The sequence below is a fragment of the Hemicordylus capensis genome, chromosome 3, assembly GCF_027244095.1.
Source record: "Hemicordylus capensis ecotype Gifberg chromosome 3, rHemCap1.1.pri, whole genome shotgun sequence".
Taxonomy (NCBI): Eukaryota; Metazoa; Chordata; class Lepidosauria; order Squamata; family Cordylidae; genus Hemicordylus; species Hemicordylus capensis.
Genome location: NC_069659.1, coordinates 247,547,993 through 247,567,088, shown reverse-complemented (window position 1 = coordinate 247,567,088; position 19,096 = coordinate 247,547,993). Strand labels below are relative to the sequence as shown.

Sequence of the window (19,096 nt, the reverse complement as noted above, 5' to 3'; positions counted from 1 at the left end):
AAATAGCACTTGCAAAACTTACAGTAATCTAGTCATAATTTATGGTTCATTACATAAATTTTGTTAACGAGCACTAAAACTGAATTACAGTGTAATCTAGGTAGTCAGTTATTGCTTGTCGACACTGCAGCTTTGGATCTACTGGAGAGAATCCACTGATATGCCTGAGTTATCAAACTGCATTGTTCTACCAAACTCAAACTATAAAATGCTGGAGAACACTTAAGACAGTTAAGTGTTGCTAATGGACTCGTGGTGTTCATAGCATACGGAAAAGCTGATTTCATTACATTTTTATAGAAGATGTATTGCAGTTTATTGATGTTCCAAGATACTGTTTTGATCTATTTTGCAAGTTGCCTTGGCCATATCTGCAGCAAGTGAAGAATATAAATATAGGTCAGGAGGTGTACTGCACAGCCATAAGGGCTTTTCAGCCTCCATTGCCATTGAGCCCTTCCCCAAAAGAACCCCCACAGGGTTGTGGCAAGGACCATTGGAAGTGACATTCCATTAGGTGCAAGGCTGAAAGGGAAAGGTCAGCAAATTTCCCCATGTGCATACAGAAGCATTTTGCATGCATCTCTGGTCTGGTCAAAGGTTCATTACTCACTAGCTCAGGATTTTTGACCCAATCTGAAAAATTGTTGCATGTGCTATGGAAACGTTGTGAAACCATGTCATGTTCTGTACATGGTGTAACCCCTGCACAAGTTTCTAATACCAGGATGGTGAAACACACAATTCAGAAATCCTGACATCACTTAGAAGTATGCAGTTACTTGAACGCTGACTTCTAGATACCTGCTACGTGGCTTGCATATTCTTCTGTGCAACTATAGGGGGGATTTGTATCAGTATAAATTCAGATTTTGCCAATATATTCCGTTACATTAGGAATTATCCTCATTTCATAAATTGATTTTCTGCACAAAAGCTGTTGACATTTCTTGATCATTATGTACATTTAAATACTAAATGTCAAAATATATAATTTCTTTTAGTGTGCATTCCAATTTTGTCTTTAAAAACAGTCACATTAATAAGTTTAAGTTTAACCAAAAGGAGGGGAATTGGAGTATTGAAGAAGAAACAGCTAACATTCAAAGGAAAATATAATAAATGATAATTATGTGGGGACTTCATTTGTGAATGTAGAAATGCTAGCAATTTTTGTTGACAGCTGGTAACATTACTGTAAAGTAGCACATTCCCCAACACATTCAGCCCACTTACTTCTCCAGTATTTCTGGCAAAGCATTTTCCTACTACTGGGGAATAAGGAAGGGAAGTGAGATTAAGCTCAATTACTCCATTCTGTCATCATTTCTTGGGACATTTACTTGTGCTTCAGGTTCTATTGCAGGGCAACAAGCACAAGAAACACTCCCTATTCCTTTCTTCCTCTGTTCTTAGGGAAAAAGTCACCAGCAAAAAGGGTGGACACAAAAATGGATGTGGTAACAGTAAATGTATTCTGACAATAGCACAAACCACAACCATAGGCATACTGATATGTCAACCTGCAATTTCAACACAAGCAACAACTGAGCATGCAGCAAGTTCAATGCATGATACCATTTTCCACATGGTGAAGACGTCATTGAACATTCACCATGTGGTCAGATCAATTTTGAGCATGTTATGAGGTCAGTGGAAAAAAAGCTACAATCTTCATCACGTTGGAAATGATCATTTGTATAGCAGAACAATGAATTGACTACCATTGCTGTAATGTGTGCTGAACTTGCAAAGTACGAAGTGTTGAACCACAGTAGCACAAACACATCCTGAGAGATATGCCCTAGTTTGAACTCACTGCTCTTTGCTATGCACTACATCTTCAGAATGATGCAACAGAATTTTATTTTGACAGTTAACAAGTTGATCAGTGTCAGCTGGGATTAATCACAACCAACAAGAAGAAAGTGGATAAGACGGTCAAAATTCTCAGACTGCAGCCTGATCCTACAAAGCATGTAACCAACTCTCTTAATAACATTAGCATTTGGAAGTTCAGTTTTCTAAAGAGGCACAATTTCTCTTTGAAAACCAAGCTGAGACTAGAATTTCATTGAGATTTTTGCTCTACTTGACACTAAATATATTTATATATTTAGTGTCCCATCCTCATGTTTTAAACATTTAGCATTTTGGAAACAATATAATGAACAATAAAAAACAATAAGTATACTAAAGGCATGTTAGAAAAACGCCTTTTCACCCCTAAATCAGATTAAATAAGTTTTCAGTATCTGGACATGTGTTCACTCTCCCTCCCTCTCTCTCCATGTGCTTTTAGAGGCAGAATCCTCACTAAACATAAATAGGCAGATGACTAAGAGATTACTCCTATTTTATAATTGTTTCACGTGTTTTGCCATTTGAAATTTTTTACATACAAATATCTCCCATTTGTGCTGTATTCCTGTTGGTATAAGGTTGTTGTGTTGCATCTGACTGGACAACATATTGTGCTATAATTGCGTATCAAATTCCCAAACTACCAGATTAAGAAAAAGACACAAGATAAACATGGGAAAGAAAAATGTTAAAAGATTTTTCAATATGCTAGATGCAAGTTTTTAAGAACATAGAATTTAGGCCCAATTCATATGGTTGATGTTCAGCTGCTGCTATGGCTAAGTAAATGTCAGAGTAACAGTGTAATTTTGTTGTCCTTTCTTTTAACTTTAAATATCTGAGGAAGAATTATGTGCAGCTTGAAAGCCTGCATCCGGCATTTTAAACAGTAGGTGCAGGTTAAGGCATTAAATCACCTGTTTTGCAGGACCAACACAACGGCTATGATTCTGACCATGTCAGCTTTATCACCTAGTCCTCAACATTGAAACATGAATTTGAGAGATCCAGGCGTATGCTGAGACGTGGGCTTGTACCAAAGACCAAGGCTTCGATCCTATGCACATTTACTTAGGAGTAATCTCAGTGGAACTTGCCAAGTACACACATATAGGATCAAGCTGCACAAACTTTATCCTAGCAAATCAGTTAAATTTGCCCACTGTTTAAATGCCTGTTAATAGTAATGAAAGCCTTTTGACACACACCAGAATAGGACAAGTTTGATGGGATATCTAAAATAGTACATGAGAAACTAAAAGCAAACATGTCAAATAAAACCATTTTATTTATGCAAAGAAAAGGAAACATTTTCAGAGTAACCCTGAGAAAATGAAAGGGTTATTAGTCAAGCCAACATTCTTGATAAGAAAAAGATGGCTATCCAAGTGTTTCCAGCATTTTACTAGTCTGAATATAAATGTCCTCAAATGCATATAAAGTTTAAAACTATGTCAATATACTTAGCAATTCTTCTGTCAGACATTTGTTGTCAAACTGTCTTATTTCTACTGATCTACACAGAACCTAAGTGGTTGGTTGCCTTGAGGATCAATTTTGTTAAAAAGGTATCATTCAACACTTTTCCTTTAAAATATCAACATGTGCCTTTTAATAATGTTTTTGTTCTGCCACATCCAAGGAAACAGATTTCCAAAAAGCTTTATCTTAATGACCTTTTCAAAGAAAAACAAGAGCATTAAAGTAATACCAGTCTGTTTAGAAAGCTTCTTCATACTCCATTATGTAAACAATACCTTTTAAAGGGCCAGACAACTGTAAAATATACCTTACCTATATGGGCCTTTGAATGTACCACTTGTTTTTGGTTTCCAAGAGTGGCTCTACAAGAAACATGATGCATGACTACAGCCTATTTGCCTAATTTGCTGTATCCCTATCACACTATTAATGTTGAATGAACTTAGAAGGAACCAGGGACCCTTATAATGGACAGGACTTTGTCCTAAGTAACAGTTTAAGATGTTTATTCATTATGAAAACCCACTGAAGTCACCCAAGACTGATCCACTTCTAGTTCTTCATCCACTGAGAGTCTTCAAAGTTTTGCAGCCATGAAATTGATATGTGGCTTCACCAGAGGAAAGAGTGGCAGACTGCGCTTGAACTCTGTCATGTTTTGAATCACATCTGGCTGCAAATAAGCATTTTAGAAAGAGATTTTAAGAACCAAGCACATGCCCATGGGGGTATACACTACAGTGCTAAATTCATCTTAAAATTTAAACTGAAGGGCAAATGAACTGCAAAACACATACAAAAAGCTTAGGACTTGCTTCCAAACCTGGAAACCTTGTTTACATAAAGCCTTCCTTTCAAGTCAAAGCTTCTGCCTATAAGACTGTTTCTTCCAAAGCTATACATAGAATCCATCACGACAATAGTTCAGTCTTGGAAATGCAATGGCAAGCTATTCCAAGGTAAAGGAAATTACATCAATTAATCCACAGCATGGTGCTAATCCTCCTCAAATGGTGCTCTACTAGGTCCCCTGCTAATTGAGAAAAGAGGCACCTTTTAAAAGTGGTGATTTTACCAAGATGCTAAATAATATTATTATTGATGGAAAGGGGAGTGGACAAGCATCAATGGCTTGTGGGTAATATAGAAGAAGGACCACACTGGGCTTTAGGACAGAGATTGGAATCTAAAAGCTAGCTGCTGAATTAAGGTAAAAGTCTGAAGATGTTGAGGTTGGGGAAACATATACTACTGTTGGCATATAACATTTGTATTATTGCCAGGCAACAATTGGCCCCAGTGCACTAGCCTGAAAAGTTTCCTGGTGGCAAATTGCAAGTATCTGCAAATCTGGTGACTGAAACACATGATGCTGCACTCACATAAATTAGGAAGCAACACCTAAATCTGTTGACACAGTACAATAGTCTTTACTTTTTCTCCCCTAGGGTGTTAGGGTTGTGCTGTAGGGAGCCGTTTACTTCTATCTGAAACAGCCCATACTCTTTGAATGGTTTGTAAATAAATAAAAAGACCAGCTAAAACCTCTGTCAAAGCAGAAATACTTTGAAAGGAAAAAAAGAATGTAGAATAAAACCTACAGACTGGTTTATATTTTCAGACTTGCCCCTCATAGGCAATCCTGGCCCTTAGTGTGTAACTATTGTGTTACACAGTACTTCAGGCACTCAGTTCTTTCATATAGTTATGAAAAGGCCCACTTTTAAAAATTTCTTTTTTACCTGTGGCAGCGGTGGTGCTGGTGCCAGATTTACATCATTTTGGGATGGAAATTCTCCAACAACAGGACCTAAAACCAAAAAGGTTAATGCATCTCATGGCATACACAATAAAATGCCAGGCTGCTTTTTGTACTGCCTAGACACATGCAAGCTTCCATTCTTCTCTCACCCTAGTTCTTTAGTACTCATGTGAATACTGATATACTTTCACCCATCCACTAGAGGTCATAAAAATTCTTCCAGAATTAAGTTTTTCAGGATAGTATGTTTGCTTTGCACTACAAATCGCTTTAGAATTAACATTATTTGAAACACAATAAATGCACTCCATACTTACAAGAATCCATTTCTCTTGCTAGTACATGTACTGATACTTTATGTCTTCTTTGGGCATCTACTGCCAACATTTCCTACAGAAAAAGATCAAGGTCAATTGTTCCAAAAGAGGCCAATGAAAGTTTTCACTGCACGTTTCACAGCACTAAGGAGCCTGCCAACTCTGCACAAACTAACCCAATGAGGCCATATCATTCACCAAATAGAGTGGAATATTCAGAATCCATATGCGTTACTAAGAATAAGCCATCTTAAGTTGTGAATTATACAGTCACAGCTGCTTCTGTGGCTATCATGTGTATACTTTCCGATGTCATGAAAACCTTTTCAATTTGCTAAACAAATTGCTTCTCTGGACTGATTGTCTGGTATATGAAACCAGATGCTCTGCTTTGGTTCTGCCTGAGCCTGGCAGTGATGGCCAGCTTTAGTATGTAGGCTAACCTCTCCCTCTTGCTGCAACATGGGCTCTGCCTAGTGGTCATAGTCTGACTGAGAAAACTGCATGAAGAGAGATGACATTGGAGAGGATTAAAAATACGGCACGTAGTGAAATACAGGTGAAACTCGGAAAATTAGAATATCGTGCAAAAGTCCATTAATTTCAGTAATGCAAATTAAAAGGTGAAACTGATATATGAGTCAGACACATTACACGCAAAGCGAGATAAGTCAAGCCTTAATTTGTTATAATTGTGATGATCATGGCGTACAGCTCGTGAAAACCCCAAAACCACAATCCCAGAAAATTAGAATATTACATGGAACCAAGAAGACAAGGATTGCAGAATAGAACAATATCGGACCTCTGAAAAGTATACAGTGTACTGTGCTTGATTGGCCAGCAAACTCGCCTGACCTGACCCCATAGAGAATCTATGGGGCATTGCCAAGAGAAGGATGAGAGACATGAGACCAAACAATGCAGAATTGCTGAAGGCCGCTAATGAAGCATCCTGGTCTTCCATAATACCTCATCAGTGCCACAGGCTGATAGCATCCATGCCACGCCGCATTGAGGCAGTAATTGCTGCAAAAGGGGCCCAAACCAAGTACTGAATACATATGCATGCTTATACTTTTCAGAGGTCCGATATTGTTCTATTCTACAATCCTTGTCTTCTTGGTTCCATGTAATATTCTAATTTTCTGGGATTGTGGATTTGGGGTTTTCATGAGCTGTACGCCATGATCATCACAATTATAACAAATTAAGGCTTGACTTATCTCGCTTTGCATGTAATGCGTCTGTCTCATATATCAGTTTCACCTTTTAATTTGCATTACTGAAATTAATGGACTTTTGCACGATATTCTGATTTTCCGAGTTTCACCTGTAAGTACATTTATGGGAAGTGAAAACTCTTTGAATATTGACGCAAATTTTAAAAGCAATATTAAATGTATGTTAACAGTAAGTAATTAAAGTCAAGCTAGCTATCAGTTGCTTGCATCTCATTAAAAGCTTCATTAACTGAATCAGCTGGGGAGGATGTAAATCAGCATCCTCAGTGACTGTAATCAGATAATTTAACTACAACATATTCAAGTCAATAGTTAACATTTTCTAAATCTGCTGAAGTAACAAGTCTACTGAATTGATGTAATATACAGTTAGCTTCTATTAGTACTGCATTGAAAGCAATAAGCATTCATAATTTAAACTAAAGCAGTCCATGCAAAATTGTCACCACTCCAAAGGCAACATAAAACAACATAAAACATTAGTTGCATGCTTCTGCTGTAGAAATTCTTAGAGATGCTCCAGTTTAGATCCCCCCCAACCTTTTAAACTTGTGTAGCCTGCAGAAAGGCAATTGCCTTTTTAACAGAACACATTTAAACAACCGGTGAATTGACACAGTTGGTTACATGAGACCTATAAACATTAGATTCTCTTATTCTATCAACACCACATTAACCAAAATCAACTTACAGCAAGAAATCACACACTTGACTACTGTTTCTAATGCTCACAGGACAGATGCTGTGGAAATACTGGCAAACCACACAAAGAAAGGGAATCAAATAGTAAAATGACTTCCCTACTGATCTATAACAAAATGAAAGGTCAACTCCAAACCTTTTGCACAGCCCTGCCCTTTCTCTGGAAGCACCTTCTACTGCCAGAAGATGACCTGCGTTTAGGCAAAAGTTCCTTCCATGAGTGGAAAGGGTCCTTGTTAGGGATGTGCACAGCACAGGATTTGTGTTCCATTCCAAGCTCGGAATGGAACACAAATGCTTGGAACATTATGTCGGAACAACAAGCCAAGCTGGTTGTTTCAACGGAACACTGCAAGTGTTCCAAGCGCCATTTTGGACTCCTGGTGAGGGGCGGTGGGAGGTACCTTTAATAATCATTACCTGGTTACCACTTGCATCTGAAAGCCCCTGGAAGCAGTGGCGCCCTGGCCAGCATCTCGCACAAAGGATATCCTGTGGCACTCTTCTACTACTACTACAAATATACTGCTCTTCAACAAAATTCTTACAGGGCTTTACATAGAAAAATAAATAATACATAAATAAAATGGTCCCGTCCCCAAGGGCTCACAAACATAAGGCAGATAACAGCAACAGCCACTGGAGGGATGCTGGTTCTGGGGTTGGATAGGGCCAGCTGTTCTCCCTCGGCTAAATATAAGAGAATCACCACTTTAAAATGGTCTCTTTGCTTAGTTAGCAGGGGGTGCAGAAGCTCTTCTGGCCTCTGCACAGATGTGGCAGCCATTTGCATCATCTGCACCACCATGCAAAGGGCTGTTGCATGGGCACAAAGGCCAGAAAAGCACCGTAGGCAGGGCAACCTTGGTGCAAGATGCTGGGCAGGATGCCGCCGCTCACAGGGGCTCGGGGGTGTGAGTGGTAACCGGATAATGATTTTTAAAAGGTACTTCCCATCACCCCTCGCTGGGAGTCCAAAATGGCACTCAGAATACTCAAAACGTTCTGACTCAGAACAGTCTTTCCGTTCCGAGTTCAAAACAGGCCCTTCATTTGAAGGGTGTTGTGTTTTGAGCTCGAAACACTTGAAAAGGCCCAATTCAAGTTGGAATATTTCAAATTCGAAATGATCTGCACATCCCTAGCCCTTTCATAATTGCAACACTCCTTCCATGAGTGGAAAGAACTTCAAACTCTGCTAAAGATTAGGACACAATCAAACATTATTTTGTCATATTCTTCTTCAGCAATAGCACTTTCTGCATATGCAAGACAAAAATTCATGTTATTGAGTTTTGATGCATTTGTTGAGTAGCTAAACTCAACTTAGCAGAACACTAGTCAGCTCCTATAGATCTATCAAAGAAGTCTAGTTTAAACAATTTATTTTAGATCCTGTTTGCTCTTTAGGGAACCATTTAACCTCCATAGATAAGAGTATTTAGTTTTTCAGGCACATTAGATTGTTTGTGTGGGGTATTGCTGTGTCCACTTACAAGTTATAAATGTTAACTGGCTGAGAATGGCCTATTGAAACATTGGTATTTCACCAATGCTACTTTAACATTCATCCCAAATAAACAACAAAACAATTTTTAATAGCAACATTTATTTTAGGTCTACACTGAAAAATTGTTTGTTTGTGTGTGTGTGTGTATATATATATACACACACACATGCTTACAGTGCACTCAGGGAGATAAGATAGAACAACATAATGCACTAAATTTTAACTATATAATTAGGACTATATGGACTGATGTTGCTGGTACCTTAAAATATGTTAAGTACTTAACTCTGATGCAACAGCTATTCAGTAAGCATTAAGACTACATATTAATCTTCCAAAATCAAGAACTGCTATCATACAGCTGACTGCAAGGTATAATGAACTACAAAACTTCTTAAATCAGTGCACAAACAGTGCAAGTACGACAGCTAATTTAATGCCAGGCAAGGCTCCAAAGCTGACTACAAGGTCAATTTGTGACTTCCATAATCTGGTTTAAAAAGCCCTGAAAGTATTATTCCAGTATTTGTTTAAGCACATGCTTGGTATTGGCATTGACAGGGCTTCTTTCTTTTTGTAACCACCCCACCCCCACTCCCATTTTTGACACACCTCTGCAGGCAGTGACATACTTTTATGTGAACTGCTTTGAGAACTGTTTTTACTGATAATTGGTATACAGTATGAATAAGCCATAGTAGTAATGGTAGTAGCAGCAGTAGTGGCAGCTTCAGTAGTGCTTGAAGGACTGATGATAAACCTGGTGACCAGCTCATCTTGATCCCCATTTTTAACCTACTTTCCTTAAGGAAAGTAAGCTTATGAGATCACCCAGTATTCTGTGTATGTGTGTCCATATGTGTGTGTAACCCGCATCCCATCAACTTCACAATGCCTGGAATAATGAACCAAACTGGTTACAGTTGTTGGGACACCTCAAGAGTGTAGTTTGTGATGATGTCATCCACCATGATTCAAGATGGCAGAGGTGTGAATGTTTGAGGTGCAAGTGGGCTAACTTGTGAACTGCCTAACCAATTTGGACCAAATTTAGTCCAGTTGAAGGGATAGGGAAAGGTAAATAGGCAGATTAGTTCTTACCAGAATTACTTGTTTACTCTAGAATGTGCCAGGAGATGGCCCTGGAGTCATTTCCTGTCCCCAAGATCATTTCCTGGGGCATTCTAGAGCAAAAAAGTGGCAACTGGCATGAGCCAGCTCCCTGGAATGTTTTCAGTGTTCAAGTGTTGCTGAAGCAGCAGGAAAGTAAAAAAAGTGTTTTTAAAAAAACTAAGCAGCCCTGCCATTTCCCCCAAAGTAGGCAAGTACAGACCCAGGTAGATCAAAGTGGATTAACCACAAGGCTGTGTTTTTCCTGCTATGGAGAGCAATTGTCTGGTGGGGAAATAACAGGACTGCACTCACAAGCCACACAACCTGTACCAATACACTGAGCAGCCATGTCGCCTGGCAGCCCACATTCAGCATGTGTCTAAAGGAGGCATCAGTGAATGCAGGGAAGGTTCCCCCTGTGATGAAGAACCCAAGGCATTCTCTGCCATGTAGAGAAACCTCCTGTTTTGCCTCCTCAGACACCCAGGATGGGGATGCCAGGGGTGTAACCACTGGATGAGTCAGCATGGGCAGACAACATGGCTCTATTGCCCCCTCACATAATTGCTCTCTGTGGAAGGTATAAATGCCTGAACAGGGATTGGGTTTTTATCCCACAATTCTGAAAAGCATTAAGAAAGCATATAGCATTTTAACTCATATTGGGCATATGTGACGCTTCCATAAACAGCTTCAGCTTATCTGGGCAAAAGAAGAAAAATATTTTGCAGTATTTTAATTATGCTGACAAGTATTGTGGCTTAACTAATTCTCTTTAATCAAAGTAAAGTGAAAGCTGGAGAATATATGTTATTTGAGTGGCTGTGAAATAGATCAGGGAAACCCATTTTTAACCTGGCCAAAATAATTTTGAATAGAGAACTGACAAATGATTTCAAATACCCCACTAATATGCTGGCAGCTAGAAAAATACGCAAACCGACTTTTTCATATTTGTTAAGTAGATCCATCATTATGTCCTTTATTAACAATTATAAATATATTGCCTTAAATTTCACACAAGAACTTCCAAATATATATATCAAGCAATATGTAAGAAATATTGTCATTTACTTACCTTGTAAAAGTGCATTATATCGTCCTTAGTTAGGGTTTTGAGATATGCCACTTCAATGTTATCTGGACAAAAATGTTTACAATTACAAATCTGCAATTATACTGTTTGTCAATTATTACAGCGCAGTATGCCACTGAAGTTAACTCTAACCTGAAAGGTTGGTTCATTTCTCTTGGTCGGTGCAACACAACGCTCCCAAATCCTTAACCATGGTTAAGGATTAGGAATGTTGCACCAGCATTAAGCCTCTTTTTCCTTAGCCTGATAGAAAGGAAGAGGTAAGGCAGCACTAGGATTTCTGGAATGCACAGCCCTCTCTTTCACAGATAAAAACTATATTATAGCAGCAGTGATCACATAATGGATTATAAAAAGTCTATGCTGGGCATGTCTTAGACGGGAAATGTGGACCTAACCAGAGCAAACACAGAAGTAGTACTAGAAAAACTATGCATGATATTCCAGCAATGTGACTTTGAAACAAATTGGTCTTATAAGCACACTAAAGAATTGAATATTAACATTTTGTTATGCATAATAGACACAGTAGCTGGTCTGAATTGCTGTTTCGTTAGACTTTCATCCAGAAATTTGACATTTTCAATTCTAGAGAGTTCTCCCTCAGCTTTTCTTACCTCTGTCAAAGTTATATTGCTGGGAAATAATTTCTCCCCAGTATTTTGCACACTCAGCAGACAACTTCTTTGGTTTGTCAAGGCGACGGATTGCTAACGCCTGGATGTGCTTCTGGAAAGCTTCATCTGACATGTCCTCTATACACTTCTCCATAGTTTTTAAAAAAGCTTCAACCCTGCTCTCCAAATAGTGTGGAGGCTTTTCTGACTGGATGATAAATCGCAGACCTTGGATACCATTAGCCCGCCGTGGACCACTGAACACAATGTAACCTTGTGGGGGGGAAAATAAATTCAACTTACTAGACACTGGACCAATATATTTAAACACAGAAAGATCTGTATTATTTTCACTGAATTTGAATTTTTAACATTAAAATTCTAGTATGGCCACCTGTGCTTTAATTACCTCAATATGTAATGAACATAGATAATCAAGAATTAAAGCTCACCTAACACTTACCTCTCATGAAGATTTACTGGGGAATTTCATATTACACATTATGTATCATGCACAATACAGCGCTGCATGTATTTTTGTTTACAAACCTATATATCACCTGCACAATTCTCCTGTGTTTTTTTGAAATGGTGATTAACAAGAGCAGATGTCATTTGTCCTGGATTGTGAACGGGACTAAATAAGCAATAGGATTTCACAGCTGACACACTTTTAAAGCACATGCACTGATGAAGATTGTCCAAAGCACAATGGCAGCAGAGTCTATTATACTGTGACTCATTCAAACAATCTGGCATCATAAGGTTCAGCTGAAAGTGCTATAAATAAATAAAATTGAGAAGCCTGGTTGTCTGAATATCTACTCCACAATTTACACCTTATTACAGGTTCAAAATCAGTAACTTCCACTGTCAACTGTGGAACATAAACATTAAGTACGTGTGTGGAAATCACTCAATATGAAGCACTAGCCAACCCGCACAGAGCACCTGTGCACTCTTTGGGGCCGGCTGTTTCCCCTCCCTCCTGCCCCACTCTCCCTCACCCTCCCTCCCTTCTGCCCCACACTCTTGTCCCTCTTCCCCTCCCTCCCTCCCCCTCCCTCCCCTCTCTCTCACTCTCCTGCCCCAGTCTCTCCTGCCCTCCCCCTCTCCCCCCTGCCCCACGCTCTCTTGCCCTCCCCTCCACTCTCTTACCTTCCCCTCCCCTTTGACCTCCCTTTCCCCCTGCCCCCTCCCCTCTTGCTCTCCTCCCCCCACCCCACTCCCTCTTGCCCTCCCCTCCCCCCACTCTCTCCTCCCCCTGCATTTTATATTACTCTACTTACCAGGCCACGAGTGGCCAAAAAGGGCCCCGCTGCCACTCCTCCTCCCGGGCGGCGAACAGGCAAGTCCCGCCACCCGGTTCCCTCCCACCCCAGCCTCCCAGGGGCGCCTGGCCTAGGCGGCTGGTCCCGCTGCCGCCTGGCCATGAGCCGCCTCCGCGGCCGGGCCTGCTGCGCCAAGTGCCGTCTCCGCGGCCCACCAGGCCCGCTGCTGCCGCTTGCCAGCCTCTGCGGCCAGCCTCTTTGAGGCCGGCTACTTCTCCCCTACCCCCACTTTCTGCCCCAGTCTCCGAGCGGGCACGGGCCAAGGCTGCCGGGCCGAGTTCTGCCGCTGCGGCTGGGCCCGCTGCTGCGCCCGGACCCGCTGCCTCGCCTCCACGCTGGGCCTGTGGCCACCATCACCAGGCCGGGCCCACCACCACAGCCTGGCCCGTCGCTGGCCAATTCTCTTGGGTGCGCCAGTCAATCAGGTGCCTACGCCGCCCAGCCAATCAGCTGGGCGGCCAGGACGCATATTCGAAGGCACACTCAGGAGAAATATATATTTAGATACTTCTGTGAAGTTGCACACCAAAGACATTCAAACTACCACGCTGATTACACATATCCCTGTTCCTAATTGCTCACCTGCCCTTTATCCAGGGCATCAGCTTACCAATGACTGAGGTTCTCAGGGAAAAACAAAAGCAAGAAGCCTGTTTATCATATGAGTCTTGGGCTATGAAGGGCAAAAGTCAAGCTCACCTAGCTGTTCCTTAGTGCGCAGAGTATTAAAGCATGGTTCTGAGATAATTTGACAGAAGAGCTCCAAAAACATGTTCTCTGAGGTGCTTTGCATATCTGTTTGATAATATATTTCTATGCCACAGTTGTTATGAACTTCATTCCTCTGTTGATAGACGAACCATCCTCCTATGAAACATTACAAATATGCAAAAGGTCATTTTGAAAGAGGGCACTTTGCTGTGTCTGTCTATCACAAACAGATTTTGAATTGAAGGGGGGACCTACTCTGCTCAAAGTGCGCTAATGCAAAGAACTAAACAGCCCCCTTTAGTTCTAATGCAAAGAACTAAACAGCACATACAGGCAATCCCATGGACTAGTGCTGAAGCAAGTCATGATTTCTACCCATGGTTTCTTTGTTCTGACTGAAAGCCTTCAGTTTCTAGCACTGTCAGTTGATCATCTGTATAAAGACCCCAAACAATGCCAACGGCCAATTTGGTAAATAGCAGTTCCAGAATGCACGTTAGCAACGAATCTTGAATGGTATATAATTTGCTATGCCAAACCTCTGCACACTGATGTCAGTTTTACTATTTTGCACTGCACAACACTTTATGCATAGTGAATAAATTCTGGAGATATGTTTTAAAGTCACAAATTAAAACATTTTTGTATAGCTATTCTACCAGGGGGTATTTTCTGCCAATAATGCACTCAAAGAGATTCATATCATGGGCTTGGATACAGGATCATTCTTGTTGTCAAACTGCTTTACCCTTTGCTCTGAAAGCTTTGCAATATCAAGCTGATATCAAGTCAGTTTCTGAAAACAAATTAGAGATGTCAGAACAAAAATCCTTTCAGAGTTTTTTCAAGTTTTATGCACCATGAATTTCAGCTTCAATTAGGTGTTTTACAGCTTACAACTAGAATGGCAACTTACTGTCAGGCAGCTGTACTTCTCTGTATCTCACTAGCTGGCTGGGAAGAAGAGGTTTTGTATGAGCGTGCTCAATGAGAGTGTCTTCAACCATCTGCATAATTCCTAATGCAGCCTGGAAAATAAGAAACCCATTGCAAATTTTATTCGTACCCTGACAATTCTCCCCTTAGTAGTGCACAGAAGGATAACGGGTATTAAGGAAAGGGGAAATAAGGAATAAGAAGGAGATGATTAATTGCAATAGATAGATGGCAAATATAAACAACAGGGAAGCCAGGATAATAGTGACTGCAATACAGAGCACAAAGCTGACAGATTCTCATATGTATTTCTGCATTGTTTTAACAGTGGAGTATCTTTTAAAAGATACACACTGCATACTTAAGTTCTTTCAAGCTTGTAAGCTATGATTTCCCAAGAATTATAACAATTATGAGATTAACACCACATTAAAGTTATAGTAATTCTTACAAATGTATTCTACCTATAACTGTAGGGAACTAATAGTAGACCTAGTCTCAGGAAAACAAAAAGGCACATTCGTGGGATGCCACAATATGTCTCCTCATAAAAAAACAATCAAAAGCTCAGGAACCAGAGGTCTGAAAATGTCCCCCATACCCAGTCCTTCCTAAAAAGAAAGTTTCCTCTACAACAGTGGCTGTAGTAAAGAATGTCAGGCCTCTTTTGGTCCTGCTAGTATCAGCTAAGCTGCAAATGCTCTGCCTGTGCATTTTCCAAGAGCAGGAAAACTAAATTCCCCTCATAAGCGTGCTGAGCAAGATCTCAGCTTTCTTCTAGAAACTCTGCCCCCTCTGTCTTTGTAGTATATAATCTTTCAGCTTCTCTCCAATTCATTTACTAGAAAATGTGCCGAGTCACTCCCATCTCCAACTCCCCAGCTTGAACCTACTTATCTTCTATATGCAGGTCACTGGCAACTTAGCAGAACCAAATATGCACATAAACGGACATATAAAACTGCTTTATGCCGAGTCACATCGTTGGTCCACCTAACTTTGCACCAGGCTGGTTTTTTGAAGAGAACTTTAAAGAGGGGGGTGGGGCCCATTGCTGGAGCAGTGCATTCTTGCTTCTCTAGATGCACTGGGCTACCACCGCTCTGAAGTACTGAAGACTTGCTGTTACTCAGTGTAACCAAGGGGTAGGTTTGGGCAACCTACAAACCTACCCCTTGGTTACACTGAGTAACAGCAAATCTCTCCATCTTTCCCAGCCACTAACCTGGGACTGTAGAGCAAGTGCTCTACCACCGAGCTATGGACCGACTATTTTTTGTTTTTAGTTTAAAAGCTGGAAAAGAAATGCCGAAACAGAGTTATTTGTTGTGTTTTCTGTTCTGCCCATTTCACCCGATCCACCTCACTCAATGTTCTACTTTTAAATGTATGAAGGCCCAAGTTAATTATTTCTTCTGAACCTGAAACTGGGGATGGCTCCATTGCTTCATGAAAATGGTGTAATGCAATATGCAAACCAAGAGCAAAACACCTTTTGTGCCTCAATATAATAAAAGGCTTTAAACACCTTCAGCAAAAGGAGTCCGGATTTCTAGACTGGATACCAAAACCACAACGAACTAATTTAACATCAGATAAAACCTTACAATAATGGAAACAAATCCACAAGATATCTGAAATTATTGTAGCAACAAGCCTTTACACAAAGGAAGCAAAACCCCATCAAGTTGCATTCAAATTATATACTTCAATCCAAGAAAGAAATAAGAACTTTAAAACCAGACACAAAACCCCAAAGGCTTTTCAAGGCTTTCTACAATCAATGTAAAACTTCAAATTGTGCCTACAAAGATGATTGACTGATCTGCATGGTAGAAAATCTCCTTTAAAAATGTGCTTAACAAGCCAAATTAAGAAAGCCAAAATCTCTTCATTTGTATTCTCATGTAAATGATACATAAATATTCTAAATTCTAACACCAGGGGACATTTAATTAGATAGATTGTCAGACAAAGCTATTTCCTCTCTCATTAAAATAGAAACATTTTAGGATTCTTGCAAGAGCATGACTCCAGTTCTTGACACACTCTTTAATACCAGCATGTCTATTCATTTTAATAGTACTGAAAAATGTGCTATGGTGTTCCTGTCTCCCTGTTCATATGACAACAAACTGGGGTGTTTTGTTTTGTTTCTGTACAATTTGGCGGGGCTTGTCTTGAACAAAAATGTGCATGGTGAATTGACAGAACTGTTTATCCACCACACTGACAATTTTCTCAACCCTGACAACCAAGGACCAAACTAGTCATTTGGGGCAACTGCTTGTTTTTTTTTTAAAACATGCTTGCCCTATTTGTCTATAACAGGGCTGCTCAACTTTGACCCTCCTGCACAGTGTTCCCTCTAAGGCATATGCACGTGTGTGCGCTCACAAGTTTTTTGATGTCTGCTCAGTAGATCCTGCTCAGGGTGAATCAGGAATACCCTGAATGCATGTGCACGCACACTGCCTTGACACTGCCGCCCAGAACAAAACTCATTCCACACACAGATGAAAAAAATTAGAGAGAACACTGCTCCTGCAGATGTTGGCCTACAATTCCCATAATCCCTGGCTACTGACCACTGTGGCTAGGGATTATGGGAGTTGTAGCCACCTAATGGCGCAATGGGAAATGACTTATATAGCAAGCATGAGGTTGTCTGTTCGAATCCCTGCTGCTATGTTTCCCAGACTATGGGAAACAACTAGATTGGGCAGCAACAAGATAGGAAGATGCTGAAAGGCATCTTCTCATACTACACGAGGGATGGCAATGGTAAACCCCTCCTGTATACTATACTACCAAAGAAAAACCACAGGGCTCTGTGGTCGCCCGGAGTTGACACCGACTTGACGCCACACTTTACTTTAGTCCAAAAACAGCTGGGGGGAGGGCCTAAGTTAAGCAGACCTGGTGGGTCTTTAAATAATAATAATAATATACCATTGGGAGCATGTGGGGAAGGGGAGCAAAATATGCTCTCCCCGCTTCCCAGTTGTACCTTGCTGCACCCAGATGCTTCAAGATGTTTCCTTCCTGCTGGCTCACTTTCAAAATCAGAATTAGGCTCAGGAAAAACTGCTTCAAAGTAGTTCTGATTTGGCATTAGGCCAAGCATCATTACTTTGTCTCTGTTAACCCTGGGGATGCCTGAACAGTTTACAGTTGTGCTTAATAGTTCACTTGCACAAAATCTGAGCCTCTTCAATAGCCTTCAGTAAGAATATTTTATGCTTATTACAGCTTTAAATTTTTAGGAGAATGATAAACATGCATAGTCATTTCAGGACACTCAGAAGAAGTTAGTTTCAAATTTGTGTTAATTGTTGTTTTCCTACACATTTCTCTGATGGCTTTGTTCCTTTATTTCTAGCTTCTTCCTTCAAAGCAAATATATTGATTTATCCTAATTCTACAAGTTGGCATGGAAGCAAACAAATCCTGACATCATATTAAGTTTACTGTTATCTTTGCTGCAATAAAATGGCCTGGCCAAGTTCTATTCCAATTCTTTAGAGTTCCTATTACTAGTGAATCATCTTATATTATGAAGGTCACAAAATCCAGCATTCCAGTTCATACGCTGCCATTTAATTTTGCACACTTACTTAATTCTTAATAGTTCTGAAGTCTTGTTTTCTACTCAAGTCATATTTCTTTGCCAACTTAAATGTGTAATCTATCATGCATTATTTTTGCAACTTTGCTTTGTTATTCTAATTGACACAGTGGCTGACATCCAAACAAAGCACTCACATAACAAGCAAAGTTGTGCTAAGGAAAAAAGATCACAAAGCTGGGCTAAAAACCCAAGATCTGCAAAACTGCGCAATAGCACATTTATGCAAATTTTCCTTGAAAACAATGCCACAAGTTGTGCAACTGTTGTGCAAGAATGAGTGTTGTAGTGGAACGGTAGCCTGGAACACAAGTTCCAGGCTTAGCACATCTGGCTAGTAAAACAGCTTTGCACTAGTGCAATGTCCTTCTGCAAGCACTTCATTAATCAGGATGTCAGCCAGTGGGCTCTTCTTCTGAGCAAATGTGCATCAGATGGGACTGTGAGGCAATTTATACTGCTTGATATTTTGTTTGTCTTGTTGAAACAACAAGACTGTATAAGGCAAAGGGAAACAATTACACCACCAACTAGAACATGAACTTGAGCATGAAAAGCAAGCACAAGATGCAACCCAGAAATGGTTGAACACCTATATTGCATTAGGAAACAGATTTCCATGCCAAAACCAGCTCAAGATTTCAAAGTGTCCTCAACAATTGGCCCTCCTACAGTTTGTGGTGGAGCTTATCTTGGTGGATAGGATGGAGAAGAGGCAAGGACAATAGGATAATTCTCCCTACTAAGTCTTGCGATAGGGCTTACACTGACAAATGCGATGACC

The 19,096-nt window shown here is 40.3% G+C and overlaps 1 protein-coding gene across 8 annotated transcripts in view; it reads right to left on the bottom strand.

The window, feature by feature from the left end:
- Positions 1-3,133: 3,133 nt before the first annotated feature.
- The window catches only part of IDE (insulin degrading enzyme), a 109,528-nt gene continuing 93,565 nt past the window's right edge, over positions 3,134-19,096 (bottom strand). For all 8 annotated transcript variants that reach the window (XM_053306780.1, XM_053306782.1, XM_053306775.1 and 5 more), the window contains 7 exons: positions 14,665-14,776; positions 13,737-13,904; positions 11,707-11,979; positions 11,072-11,133; positions 5,425-5,497; positions 5,088-5,155; positions 3,134-4,018 (listed from right to left, as the gene is read on the bottom strand). In XM_053306780.1, the coding sequence (XP_053162755.1) occupies positions 3,923-4,018; positions 5,088-5,155; positions 5,425-5,497; positions 11,072-11,133; positions 11,707-11,979; positions 13,737-13,904; positions 14,665-14,776 (852 nt within the window). In that variant the 3' untranslated portion in view covers positions 3,134-3,922. The remainder of the gene's footprint in view (positions 4,019-5,087; positions 5,156-5,424; positions 5,498-11,071; positions 11,134-11,706; positions 11,980-13,736; positions 13,905-14,664; positions 14,777-19,096) is intronic.